The sequence below is a fragment of the Pteronotus mesoamericanus genome, unplaced genomic scaffold (assembly GCF_021234165.1).
Source record: "Pteronotus mesoamericanus isolate MK-2021 breed Mesoamerican mustached bat unplaced genomic scaffold, CSHL_Meso_final contig_269, whole genome shotgun sequence".
Classification (NCBI taxonomy): Eukaryota; Metazoa; Chordata; class Mammalia; order Chiroptera; family Mormoopidae; genus Pteronotus; species Pteronotus mesoamericanus.
In genome coordinates this window covers 4715862-4728362 of record NW_026555114.1, presented here as the reverse complement: position 1 = coordinate 4728362, position 12501 = coordinate 4715862, and the positions used below count along the sequence as shown (strand labels likewise).

The 12501-nt window shown below is 57.1% G+C and overlaps 1 protein-coding gene across 1 annotated transcript; it reads left to right on the top strand.

Moving 5' to 3' along the window:
* The first annotated feature begins 850 nt into the window (after positions 1-850).
* Positions 851-11818, top strand: LOC129071530 (transmembrane ascorbate-dependent reductase CYB561). Its single transcript, XM_054574825.1, has 6 exons — positions 851-904; positions 7645-7856; positions 8619-8717; positions 8913-9016; positions 9450-9607; positions 9813-11818. The coding sequence occupies exons 2-6, from the start codon at positions 7658-7660 to the stop codon at positions 10003-10005; spliced, it is 753 nt and encodes a 250-aa protein (XP_054430800.1). The 5' UTR covers positions 851-904; positions 7645-7657; the 3' UTR covers positions 10006-11818.
* Positions 11819-12501: the final 683 nt, after the last annotated feature.

Sequence of the window (12501 nt, the reverse complement as noted above, 5' to 3'; positions counted from 1 at the left end):
GTGGGCGCGGGGGGGCTGCCTATGGCAGTGCAGGCCTTTATGAGAGGCCGATTAGAACTGATTTTGTATCCTTAGGTTGGTTGGGCCGAGGGGTTGGGAAGTCTGTCTCAGGCAAAGTCTTGGGTAAAGGGGCAAAAACGTCACTGTGCGCGCGCGCGCGTGTGTGGAACTGGGAAGGGGGGTATCCACCTTTCCTGTAGATTGACATCTCCCTGGGGGCCGCAACGTGGGCCAAGGCCCGGGCCGTGTCTGACACCTAGTGGCCACCTGAGCCTGGGGAGGAGGAGGGTAGAGCCAAAAGTGAGAGGGAAGAAAGGGAGGAAATCTGGTAGCGCGGAGAACCGGCCCGGGAGGGCTGCGCTCCCGGCTCGCACCCCTCCTCTTTGCGCCTGGGCCCGGTCCCTGCGCCGCCCATCCCCCAGCCTCCGAGTCGGGCCTGGGCCGGAAGGGTCCCGTCCACACCCACGGGGTTGCAGGGCCCCCATGCGCCCCCAAACGTGGGAGACCCCACGAGCCAGGTTGCGAGGCCCGGATTTGGAAGGTTACCCGCGCACGGGTCCAGAAGGCCGGGTCTCTGTGGTTGCCTTCTTGCTCCCCAGAGCCCTGCGCCGCAGCCCCTGCCACGAGGGCGCCCAGATTAGGGCCCGGGTCTGACCCGAGATCCGGGGACAGTTGGGGGCCAGGCCCTGCCCAGAGAGAGGGCACGCTTCGGCGCACTTCCGGCCCCCCTCGAGCCCCCGCCTGACCTTCGTCGCGTCGTCTGCCTCCCGGCCAACCCGCTGCCACCGCCCGGTCGCCTTGACGACGCCGTGACACCGAGGGCGGCGCGACTCGCGGAACCGGCAGAGCAGCCCTGGGCGGCACGGCGCGGTGGGGACGAGCTCGGGGCCCGGCGCCTGGCCAGGTAGGCGGTCCAGGCCGTTTGGGTAGGGGGTGGGCCGGGGAGTCCCGGCGAGGCGCCGGGGAGGGGGCCCAGGTGCGTGTGTGGAGGGGGCCGGAGAGGGGGGGCACGGCGCGCGCAGGTGTGCCCGGACCGCGGGCGCGCTGAACAGGCCAGGCTCCGGGAGCCGCAGCGAGTCTTTCTCTGCCCTCACCTGCCGCCACACCTGTCTCTCCTGGTACCTGCTTCTCCTGGCTCGGGGGGGCACCGAGCGAGGCCTGCGGTTACAGAGCTTGTCCGGTTCCTTCCTGAGCGGTCAGCCTTCGGCCCCAGGGCTACCTCTGTGCCGAGTCTCTGCGGAAGTCAGAATGGAGGGGCAGGTGGTCCTAGGTTTATCTATGAGCCTATGACGGATATTTTGCTATGTTCTATGGCCAGGGGAGTAGTGTAGAAACAGAGAGAAGTGGATGAACGACCGTTTCCCGCGACTGGTCTTTTGAAACCCCAAACAGAGACTGTCCACCTGCTTGTCCCTCCCGCCCCCGTAGCAGGGCTGACATGTCTAGATCCCTCCCTTGCTCTCTAACATCCTCAGCTTCCTGGCGTTAGAACCGGATTTGCTCATTGGGGAAATCCTGACTTCTTGGATTGGCTTTGGTGGGCCCGGAACTGTGGGAACAGGGGGTGCAGAACTGAGCTGAGGGATCTGCTGCTGCCTCTGACCCCGGGGGTATAGCAGGGGTACCTCCCCTCCCTGCGTGCCCTTTCCCCTGGGATGCCACGGAGATCCATGTGGACCCTGGAGTCTGGACAGGTTATTATGGGCCGGCACCCCACCCACGCCCCTGGGTGGACCGGTTGCCCCTCTCCTCTCATTCATTCTACCTTGGTGGTCTGACGGTTTTCTAAGACATTAAGTGAGGCTCCATCCCAGGTTGTCTTGATTCTGTTTCTGTTATTTTCCGAGCAAATTAAAAAAATAAAAAAGAACCGAAAATCTTAGCCACTGTTCTTATAGATACCTTGACTTCTCTTGTGAAATCAGATCGAGGCAGAAAATACAGGCAACTTGTAAACGCCAAGGTGAGCCCCATACGGAGAAAGGGCTGCTACACCCTCGCCCCCAGGCTGAGCGGCCTCCTGGACCCAGACTGGAACCACCCTCCTTGTCCCACTACTTCCCTGCCCTGCACCCTTCCCTGGGGAGGCGGAGCTGGGAGTGGTTCTCAGTCGTAGAAGGCGCTGGTGGAGGAATCGCCCCAGATCCGGGGGCTTCTGCATGGTGGACAGCTGATGAGGGACAGAGGGGAATGCGGATTTATCAGAGGGGGCCTTGCTCTCCTTGCCACCTCGCTCTCTGTAGCTCCAAACCTCATGTGTCAACAGCGTTTGATGTGTGACTTCTCCTAGTAAGAGCACATTTGGTTTTTGTTGGCCTGCTATTGATCGGATGCCTACTGTGTGCCAGGCCTTGTGTTAGGCACAGGTGTCTATTCATTCCACTGAATCTTTGCTTCGGTCCAGTCAAGTGGGTGGATCTCAGTATTCTCCTACCTTACGGATGAAGAAGCAGGCGCAGGGCGGAAGCTTGGCTGGCCTGGGAGCGCACAATCAGAAACTGCGGGGCTGGCTTCGAACTCCCATCTGTCTGACCAGGACTGCACTATGGCTTTCAGGGGCCCAACGCACTTTTGCCCTATGTGGACACCTTTCTCCATAAAACTCGTATTTTGCAACTGTGTTGGTCTAAAGACAAATATAATACAGGCTGGATTAAAAATAAAAACATTTCCTTCAACCCCCAAAGTTTATTTTTCCCTCCTGATTTTAACAGAAATGAAAACTTTTTGGGGGTGGGGGGGTCCCTCTGAGTAATGGGTGCACTGACACTGGGTCCCCTGTACCTAACACGGGACTGGGATCAGTGTATGGCTTGCAGCTCTGCCTTCTTCTGGGGGGCTACTTGGATGTGGGGTGATAAGCAAGTGCCTTATCTAGCAGCTCAGCCCTCATCTGGCGTCTCTTTCATCATATTCTAGGACGATGGAGCTTCCCCCAGCCCCCATTGAGACCAGATCTAGCCCCAACACAGTCCATTCTAACTCAGTTAAAACTCTGCTGCTGATAAGGAGGGCAGTGGCCAGGCCCCCTGCTTCCAGGCTGGAGGACACGTGCACGTCTGGTCCCTGCAATGAGATTAGGCCTGGTGATCTCTAAATGAGACCGTGGCCGTGGGGAGGGAGAGCGATGCTCAGCACGCCCCAGCCCTGCGGCGGCTCCTGTCCCTGTCGATTTCATTAAGTGGAGTCTGACTCAGGTGGCTGTGGGAGGGGAGGAGTGACTGTTGCAGGAGCTGCCAGAGATCTGTCACCCACATCCTGTGCTCTGACAGAGGAAGGACAGTGGTCTTGTAAGGGGCCACATGAGCTCCCTCTTGTTTGAAGATTGGTCTCCTGGGCAAAGGAAACCTTTGGGATGGAGAGTGGCGGCTTCCAGGCCCTTGAAAATGGCCACTTTTTTGCTCTGGGAACACAGGAGGCCCAAGAACAGCCAGAGCTCTGGGAGGGCCAGCGCAGTTAGGCAGGAAGGACGAGAGGCATGCTCTTGCCGCCCAGGTTGGGAAATGGAGGAGCACGACCCAAAGACATTTGCTTACTCGGGAGTGAATCGCAAATGATTGTAAGGTTTCAAATGCAGGTGTGATTGCGGGTAGGTCAGATTCCATCCAGCCTTCTGAAAGGTCTTCTCTGAATTGCCCAGGGTCAAAAGCAGCCCCTCCTTGCACAAGGATCAGTTGTCAATTGTGTTGAACCAAATATGCAGTGGGGAAAAGCCATTGTGGAGGGGATCTTTCAGTTCAGCATCTCTAAAACACAGAACCAATCACTACTTTGTTTTTTTTTTGTGAATCTGGATTTTCATGCTTAGCTCTTACTGACTGTGAGGTCACCCGTAGGTGGGAAGGCAGAGGCCTGCTGGAGGTAGGCTGGTCTTGCTTGGTGTGTTTTCCTGTCACCCCTCATACGTGGGCTTAGAATCACCCTCAAATTGGAAGTGTGGCGTCAGAGACAGCTTGGGCCTCAGTAATTCCAAAGGTCGCCTTTTATCTCTTGCTTCGCCCTGGATGCCTGGTTACCTGCAGCCCACACGGACCAGGAGAGAACGGCCTCTGGAGCAACCGACATGAAGATCTTGCAGCTGGCACACCCTCCTGTTGCCCCTTCTCTCTTAACCATCTGTTCCCACCCTGCCCTGTTTTTCTCCCAGGAGAGTCCCAGGGATTCCAGTGCTCAGACGATGTGGGTTTAAATCGCCTGCGGAGCACGGCACCCCCTCCCCGCCAGGGAGGAGGCGGACACAGGAGGACTGGCACTGGAGGGGGGACTGCTGGGGCCCTTCCTCGGCCAGCGCCCCTTTGGGTCGGGGACGTTCAGTATTTCGGAAAGCAGGACAGCTCTACCCTAGTGACTGGGCACTGGGATGAGCAAAGTCCCCGTGCCGCCAGCCAGCCAGCCTGCCTGCAGGCGATGGAGAGAGGCGTGCCACGCGAGTGCACTAAAGCAGGGAGATGCTCTTCCTGTGTACAGTGTGAAGTGCTCTCGGAGGCCTGAGTGTAGCTCGTGGCTTGAATTCTTACTGCCATTCCCTTTAAAATCTGTATCTGCGCTGCACCTTACCTACGAGCCCCACGAAGGCAGGGACTTACCTGTGCAGTTGCAGCAGGCAGCGGTGTGTCCAGCATGTAGGAAGTGCTTGGGAAACAACTGAGCGAGCAGCTGTTTGCTGGTGATAATTGGGGCGTATCATTTATCCCCTTTGAGCCTCAGTCTCATCTATCAAATTGGGATAATACTGTTATCATAGTGTTATTCCAAAGATTAAATGGGAGAATGGGGAGTTGCTGAGTACAAAGTAGGGTCTCCCTAGTCGCGAAGTCCCCTGTCCTCCCAGTAAACACCGGCACGGCATCTCCACTCCACTCTGATTTCTGCCTGTCTGCTTCAGAAGTTGGTTGGTTGGAAAAAGCTGGCTCTGGCTCGGCTCCCCACCAAGTGGCTCTGAGGTCCAGGAGCGACAGCCCTTTGCCACCCTGAGCTTCCACTTTGTCCTTGATATTCGTCCCACTGAGCAGAAAGAAGTGGCAGGCCCTGGGAGAGCAGGCGGCTTCTGTCCTTCCTAATTCAGAGCTAATCAGATTCTGACTGCCCTGGGCTCTCGGGGGCGAATCTAATAAAGGAGAGGACAGCATTTCCCTGCAGTACATTTTCCTTGTTGGAGTCAGGCTAGGCATTAGGTCCCCGAGCACACACGAGGAAGAGTGGCACACGCTCCCTGCCTTCAAGGAGCTCACGAGTGCTTTAGGAGAGAGGCCCGCACAAGCTCAGCGAGGCAGGACACCAACAAGGGTAAGCAAGATCCAGGCCAGCCTTGGGGACACAGAGGAGGAGGGTAAAATGTGAACAGAATGCCCACTTCAGGTCATGGGGAGGATGGGGCCGTCACCAGGAGCAGGGAGTGTGAGCTGTCGGGAGTAACACAGGCTGCGGGGTTAGAGCCAGAAGAGTGGCTGGTTTCCGCTGAGGGGCCTTGGGCTGCAGATGGAAACGGAGTGAGGATCATGTTACAGAGCTGGCATTTCGCTGGCAAGGAGTGAGCAGCTGTGTCTTGTGGGCACACAGCGTTGTCCCTGTAGCTGTGTGCTACACTTGTGGGCCAGACTGAAGAGGTTAGAGAGCTGGGGCAGAAGCTCTGTGCCCTGGCTTGGATGGTGACAATGAGGAAGGCCAGGAGGGACCGATGGCGGGAGGCCTGGGGGAGAATCCCCAGGATTCGGTGGCCTATCAGCAGAGGTGTCAGGGACCAGGAGAAGGACGGCTGCACTGGCTACCTGGGCCGTCAGGAGAGGAGTGTGACTTTGGATGGGCTGAGTTTGGACTGTCTGAGGATGTCCAGGTACAGATGTCAGTGGACAGTGAGAAATGGGGGTTGAATTTGGGAGAGAGGACAGAACTGGCACTAGACTTAGGAGTCACTAGTGTAGAGGTGACAGAGAAGGAGAGAGGCAAGAGTTCCAGGTAGGGGTTCATTGTCTGCTAGGGCTTCTGGAAACAGGTGTTTCCTCCTGCCCTGCCAGTGTTTCTGGAAGATGATTTGACAGAATGTATCAAAAACCTAAAAAAAAAAAAGCCCTTTTCTCAGGATTGCATTTCTACAGTTAGGAATTAATCAGGCAAGTGTGCAAAGATGGTCACATAGTGTCTATTTAGTGAAGTAGCCTAGCTAAATTTTAACAAATGAAAAGGTATGCACAATCATTAAGTTAAAAAAGCAGGTTAGAAATTGGTGTGATCCTGTTTTTATAAAAGAATGTATGTACATTTCTAGAAGAAAAGGATGTAAGGATATAAATAAAAAGGCCGATTTCTTTTTTTTTTTTTTTTTTGCTCATCTGTATTATACTGTAGGGAGTCTGTGTTATTGACGCCCCCCACCCCCCGCCTTTAGTGGTGGAGAGAACTGGGCTAAAGAGAGCCCGAGCACAGGAGGACAAGGCCAGGCCGCCTGGAAACTAGTCCTTGAGCAGGAAGGGCAGAGAGAGTGTGCTCGGTGTTAGAGGGGTGATCTCCCCCAAAGTCTGTTGGTCAGCTGTCTCTGCTCAGCTGTCATCCTCTGCTGGTAACGAAGGAGAAGCCGGGTGTTTTCACTGCTGCTGGAAGAGCCGGGCCCAGGGCCAGGAGGACCAATAGAGTCAGGGTGAAGAGCTGGCATGGACGCCTGCGTGGCCCTGGGTGGGGCTGCGGACACACCGCGGGGGACTGGGCGGAGGAGCCAGGGAACGCACCCCTCCACGCAGCCCCCGAGCAAGGCTTTCCCAAGCCACCGGAGCTGGCCTTTCCTGACTGTGGAACGGGCACAGTGACCCACTTGTTCTCTCACAGGACGGTGTGAGTTAAGCGATGTGCATGGAATACCCCATGAGCTCCGAGCGGTGGGTGCCCGCCTCCTAGGTCTCATTTCTGGTGCCTTCAGTTTTGGAAACTTTGCCTGAGGACAGAGGGCAGGTCCAGCCTGTCCTCGGTGGGAGGGAGAGGAGGAGGTGGGAAGGGAAGAAAGCTGCTGGCTGCTCCTGCCCCAGGTCCCGCCAGGCATAGGGGTCCAAGCACACTCCTCCCCCATCCTGCCGGAGGCCTCTGGGGCTGTGCCCAGGCCCAGGGCTGGGCAGGCCTCCTTCCCTCCAGCTTCGAGGTCAAAAACTGGGCCTGGGGGAGGTAGGCTCCCCGTTTCTCACCCCAGATCCACCTGGAAGGAAAAAATGTGACTGACCCTGTACCTTTAAGAAATTTGCTCATTTCTCTGTATTTCACCTGTGAACCCCACCTGAGAAGGCCCAGGACCTCAGGAAACAGAGTAAAGCACAGTCATTGGGCCCTTCTCTCTCCCAGGAATTTGGAGGACCTTTACTTGTACCCTCTTTGCATGTGGAACTGGGGTCATCGTGGAGCAGGACAGCGCCCCATCACCCCCGCCCCCCACTAAGCTGCTCCTGAGACTCAGAAAGTGGACGGTGGGTGTGGAGGGGTCTCAGAGGGGGGCTGGTGAGCCGGCACTATTGCATTAGCACAGGGTGGGGGAGTGCGGCAGGCAGCGAGAGGGGCAGAGGGAGGTGGCAGGGGTGGAGGGGCTGGGCCTTGGGAGGCCCGGCTGATCCGTCATCATCTGGAGGCTGGGATCAGCGCCTCTGAGCTCTGCTGTCTTTCCTGCAGCTGCTGCCTCAGCATGGAGAGCCCTGCCAGCCCCAGCCCCGGAACGCTGCCCTACTATGTGGCTTTCTCCCAGCTGCTGGGCCTGACCGTGGTGGCTGTGACTGGTGCTTGGCTCGGTCTGTACCGGGGCGGCATTGCCTGGGAGAGCGCCCTGCAGTTTAACGTGCACCCCCTGTGCATGGTCATAGGTCTGGTCTTCCTGCAGGGAGATGGTAAGTCCTGCTGAGCTGCCCAGACCCCGCGCCTCAGAGAGGCACTTTGTGACCCGCTCACCCTGGGGGGTCTGTCCCTGTTAGATCTAAGATCCTAGAAAAGACAGTCAGAGGAGGAGGCTGGCTTGGAGCCTGGGGACACTGGGAGTCCAAACGGGCCCTGACGTTGGTGGGTGGCACCTCCTTTCCAACTTGTCCCAGCTCTTGCACCTCTTGCTTCACTAAGGCGCACCCAGGAGTGTGGGCTTCACGGAGAGGAGGCCGGGTAGGGGTGGGAGCTGAGCTGTCTTCGGCAGGGGCCGTTTGAAACTGGGGGAACAGGTGAGTGTGTGGCGCGGTGGGGGTGAGGAACGGTAGGCTTGGCAGCCCTCTCTCACGGTCGGGGCAGGCTGGTGCTGGCCCCTGCCCTGCTGGCTATAAAAGTGTGACCATCAGATCGGCCTTCCCGATTGGACTATTTGAGGACCATCATAGCTCTAGGGGAGCTCAGAAGCTTGGGGGCACCGCGGCGTGACTGCATGATGAACCTAAAACAAAGTCTGAATACACACGACATCCGACCCGGTGTCGGATGGGTGGGACACACGTGGCCCGAGGGCCCCTGCCAGGCCTGTGGAGCCTGGGTTTCTCCTGCATTCACTACGGCTGGGACACCCGAGGAGCCCTTGGCTCAGATCACCCCTCAGCCCAGGTGTCCCCGGGCTGCCGTGGCAGGGTGCCCGGCAGGCGGGGGAGCACGCTGACTCCCTCCTGTCCCCGCAGCCCTGCTGGTTTACCGCGTCTTCAGGAAGGAGGCCAAACGCACCACCAAGGTCCTGCACGGGCTGCTGCACGTCTTCGCTCTCATCACTGCCCTGGTGGGTGAGTTCCTGGGCGAAGCCTCCCCTACTCCCCACCGCCCATCTCCCCGTCCCCTGACTCCAGGATCCCAGGCAGGGACACTGGCTGCTGGGAAGAGAGCCCAGAAGGCCCGGTTAGTCGGGTTTCTCTTGGGTCACCTTGCCCGCTCCCTTCCCCCATCAGCCTGTCCTCACATGTCCGCTGTTTCTGGCCCAGGCCTGGTGGCGGTGTTCGACTACCACAGGAAAAAGGGCTACACTGACCTGTACAGCTTGCATAGCTGGTGTGGCATCCTTGTCTTCGTTCTCTACTTTGTGCAGGTGAGTCCTTCCAGCCTCACAGCTACGTGGGCGGCAGGGGTGGGGGGAGGCGGGGGCTGAAACTGTGTGTGTCCCACAGCAGGCCCATTTCTCAGGGGGTGCGCCCACAGGTGAAAGGGCCACTTTAGTACAGTTGGATGTGGCTTTCAGATTCTGAAATGGGTACAGAGCCAGGACTTCATAGGCAACGGGGCCCCAGATCCTGGCGTCCTTCCAGCTGATGCGCACATAGTTGGGCCATGGGCCAGGCCTTCCATGGGCCAGGCCTAAGGCCAAGACCTTTTCCATAAGTGCTTAGTGCCCCCTCCCTCACGCACTGCTCTTAAGGTGGAGGAAACCTGTGGGTGGGTGGAGGGGTTTGCAGCCTGTCTGCGTGCCCTTGGGTTGGTCAGACGACAGTCTGGCTCAGTCCCCACCTCACCTGTCCTTCTAGTGGCTGGTGGGCTTTAGCTTCTTCCTGTTCCCTGGCGCTTCGTTCTCCCTGCGGAGCCGCTATCGCCCCCAGCACATCTTCTTTGGCGCCTCCATCTTCCTCCTCTCCGTGGGCACAGCCGTGCTGGGCCTGAAGGAGGCGCTGCTGTTCAAACTCGGGTGAGTGCCCTGCCCTCCTGGACCTCTGCCTTGTGGAGGTAGCCGCTCCTCGTGGTGTTCTCTCCCAGTTGGGGCGGCCGGGGGGGGAGGCGGGTAGGGAGGAGGCTGGGGTTGGATGGAGGCATCTTTCTGGCTCAGGGGCAAATGACACATGGCCTAATGGTGACCCCGTGGGTGGCTTCTCCCTTCCACCCTGACCCTGCAGGGCCAAGTACAGCACGTTCGAGCCCGAGGGTGTCCTGGCCAACGTTCTGGGCCTGCTGCTGCTCAGCTTTGGCATGGTCGTGCTCTACATCTTGACTCGTGCCGACTGGAAGCGCCCCCCGCAGGCTGAAGAACAGGCACTCTCCATGGACTTCAAGACACTGACAGAGGGTGACAGTCCCAGCTCCCAGTGACAGGCTGCTCTGGTCCTGTGGGGAGGGCGGGCCGCCTGTGGGGCCCCCTGAGGCCCGGTGTCTTTCCTCTTTCGCACAGCTCTGAGGATTCCCGGCTCCAGGGAGGCTGGCCGGAGTGGGCGGGGAGGTGGGGGCAGTGCGCCTCTCTGAACAGCAATTTCTAGGCTGCAAGGCTTGGCCGCCTCTGCCCCCGCCTCCTCGCTGCTGCTGTAGTGTCCTGTTAGTCATGCACAGACCCCTGCCCATGTTGTCCCTGTCACTCCCTCAAACGGAGCAGCTTTGCATAGGTGTTTGGGTGGTCGGTCCCGGTCGCAGAAGCTCAGACCCCTAACGGAGTCAGAGAGTGGTCGAGGCAGCGGGTGCTGGGCTGAGTCCAGGGGCTGTGGGAGAAACTGGGGCCCCAGCAACAGGCCTGGCAAAGCCAAAGCTCGCTCTGTGTAACTGAATTCAAACCAGGAGTTTTGCTAGCCTAGGCGACACGTGGGCCGGCGGGGCCTGGTCTTTGGCAGTGGAGCAAGTGATATTATGTGTAAACTATGTTGGTGTTCAGAGCGAGGCTCCCCTGGAGAGGGGAGGGGCTGGCCCCTGGGAAGCTCTGGAGATGTGGCGTTGGCCCAGCTGTGCTCTTGAGCCTGCCCTTTCTTTAACTCTTTGGCCACCGGACCGCTTTGCTGGGAGAGGGGATGGGCCACAGGACTTCAGACAAACATGCCCTTAGCAGCCGAGGGCAGCTGGAGAGGGAAGAGACGGCCCCCTGCATAGGCCGCCGTGGTGGTGGCTTACCTTGCGGCTCAGTCCGTGGTTCCCATTGTCCCCACTCTCATGAGCCAGGGCAGGCACTGCCCTGACCAGAGGCTGAGGACACAAATCTTTTTTAACATAAAAAGCTGCTACATTTGCCCCCTTACTCTTTAGATGGGGAAGGCAGGGGTTGCTTCCTACTTCCGTTTCAGGAGGCCAGCCTCACCCGCTCTTACCTTACAGGGCCCTTCTCTGCAGGACGTTGGGACTGAGTCAGAATCACATTAATCCCCCAACCCCATACGTGTGTTGTGTTGTTAGCTGAGTCACTGTTTGGCTTCAGTTTAGAAATAACGTGATTAGCGCATTGATCTTGTGTTTCTTCGACTTGGCGAATGCTCTTTTCTTGTTTTCCTTGTTTTCTGGGCTTTGAGGAGCATGACACAGTTCAAGACACACAATTTATTTAAATGAAGAAATTAGTAACATTTCCAAACCTGACTATCACTCATTTTAATGGTTGCCTTTTTCACAGCTACGTGCTGCCTTAGAGAAAGGGGCTAGTGTCCTCCACTGCTCAGATCTGTAATGCTCAGCATTTGCCCTGGGTCCTGCTTCAGGCGGATGCACTTCTCAGCAGGTGGCTGTGGTCCAGCGCCCTCCTCCTTGGGGTACAGGGCTGCCCACCTGCCGCCGGCTTCCCCTGCAGCTTGCCTGGGTGTGGGCATCGGCTGGGTTAGGCTGTGCGCTCGGCAGGGGCGTCATTGCTTCTTTCATCAGCTGGCACACACTGGTGTAGTCAGATGTTTACATGTGAGAAAACTCCACCTTACACAAACTACCAAAGTACAATTGTGGATCTCCTTTGCCACAATGCCACACAGAGAAACGGAACCTCAGATTGGCAATAAAAGTCTGTCAACTGGTCTGTTTGCCAAAGTGTGTGTTGGATGATTCAGCAGCAAATAAGCCCCCGAAAGCTGATCCATGGTGGTTTATTTTATTTTGCCTGTGGCCAATCTTTTGTGAAATACAATGTAGTGTTGATGCAACACATGACTTAATAAATGTCTACAGCAGATGCCTCTCCTGTTACTTTCATTTATTGTGACAATAAAAGGAGCCACTGCTTTTAGCAGTCAGGTACACGAAGATGGTTCTACCAGATTAGAGAGAAACAGAACACCTCCAGGCTGGGCACAGAAGGGAAATGGCCCGTAACTGTCCAGTCTCTGGACCAGCGGAGAGGCTCTTCCACGTGGTTAGGAAAGCCTTTTTTCACCGCAAGAGAGTGGCCTGGAGAGTGGAGCTGTAAGGGCCTGATGCAGCCTCGGCGAGAGGTTCCCCCGGCACTCTGTTAACCTACTTTCTTGTAAAGATATGTCTCTTCCTTAAGAAGAGGAGGAAAACTTTGAGAACAAGCTGAGGTTCACCTTGAGATCACTTCCTAAGGCCCAGCAGAAGTGTTTATGGAAACGCTGGGCGGGGTTTCACCAGGATGCACTGTGTGCTCCTCAAAAGCCCTCTCACAACAGCTGAGACTTAACCAGGGGCTCACTCTTTAAAGGGACCTTACAACAAACCCTCTGATTAGGTAAATACTCCTCTGGTGACATGAATTCTTCCTAACATTTCCTTTATTTTCAGTGCTATATCTGGTTTCTAATGTATGAACCAGAGGTCTTTGCTTTATGCATCTTTAGTCTCTCTCCTGAACCAAGACTTCTACGTGGAGCTTCCTTTGCTTAAAAACGT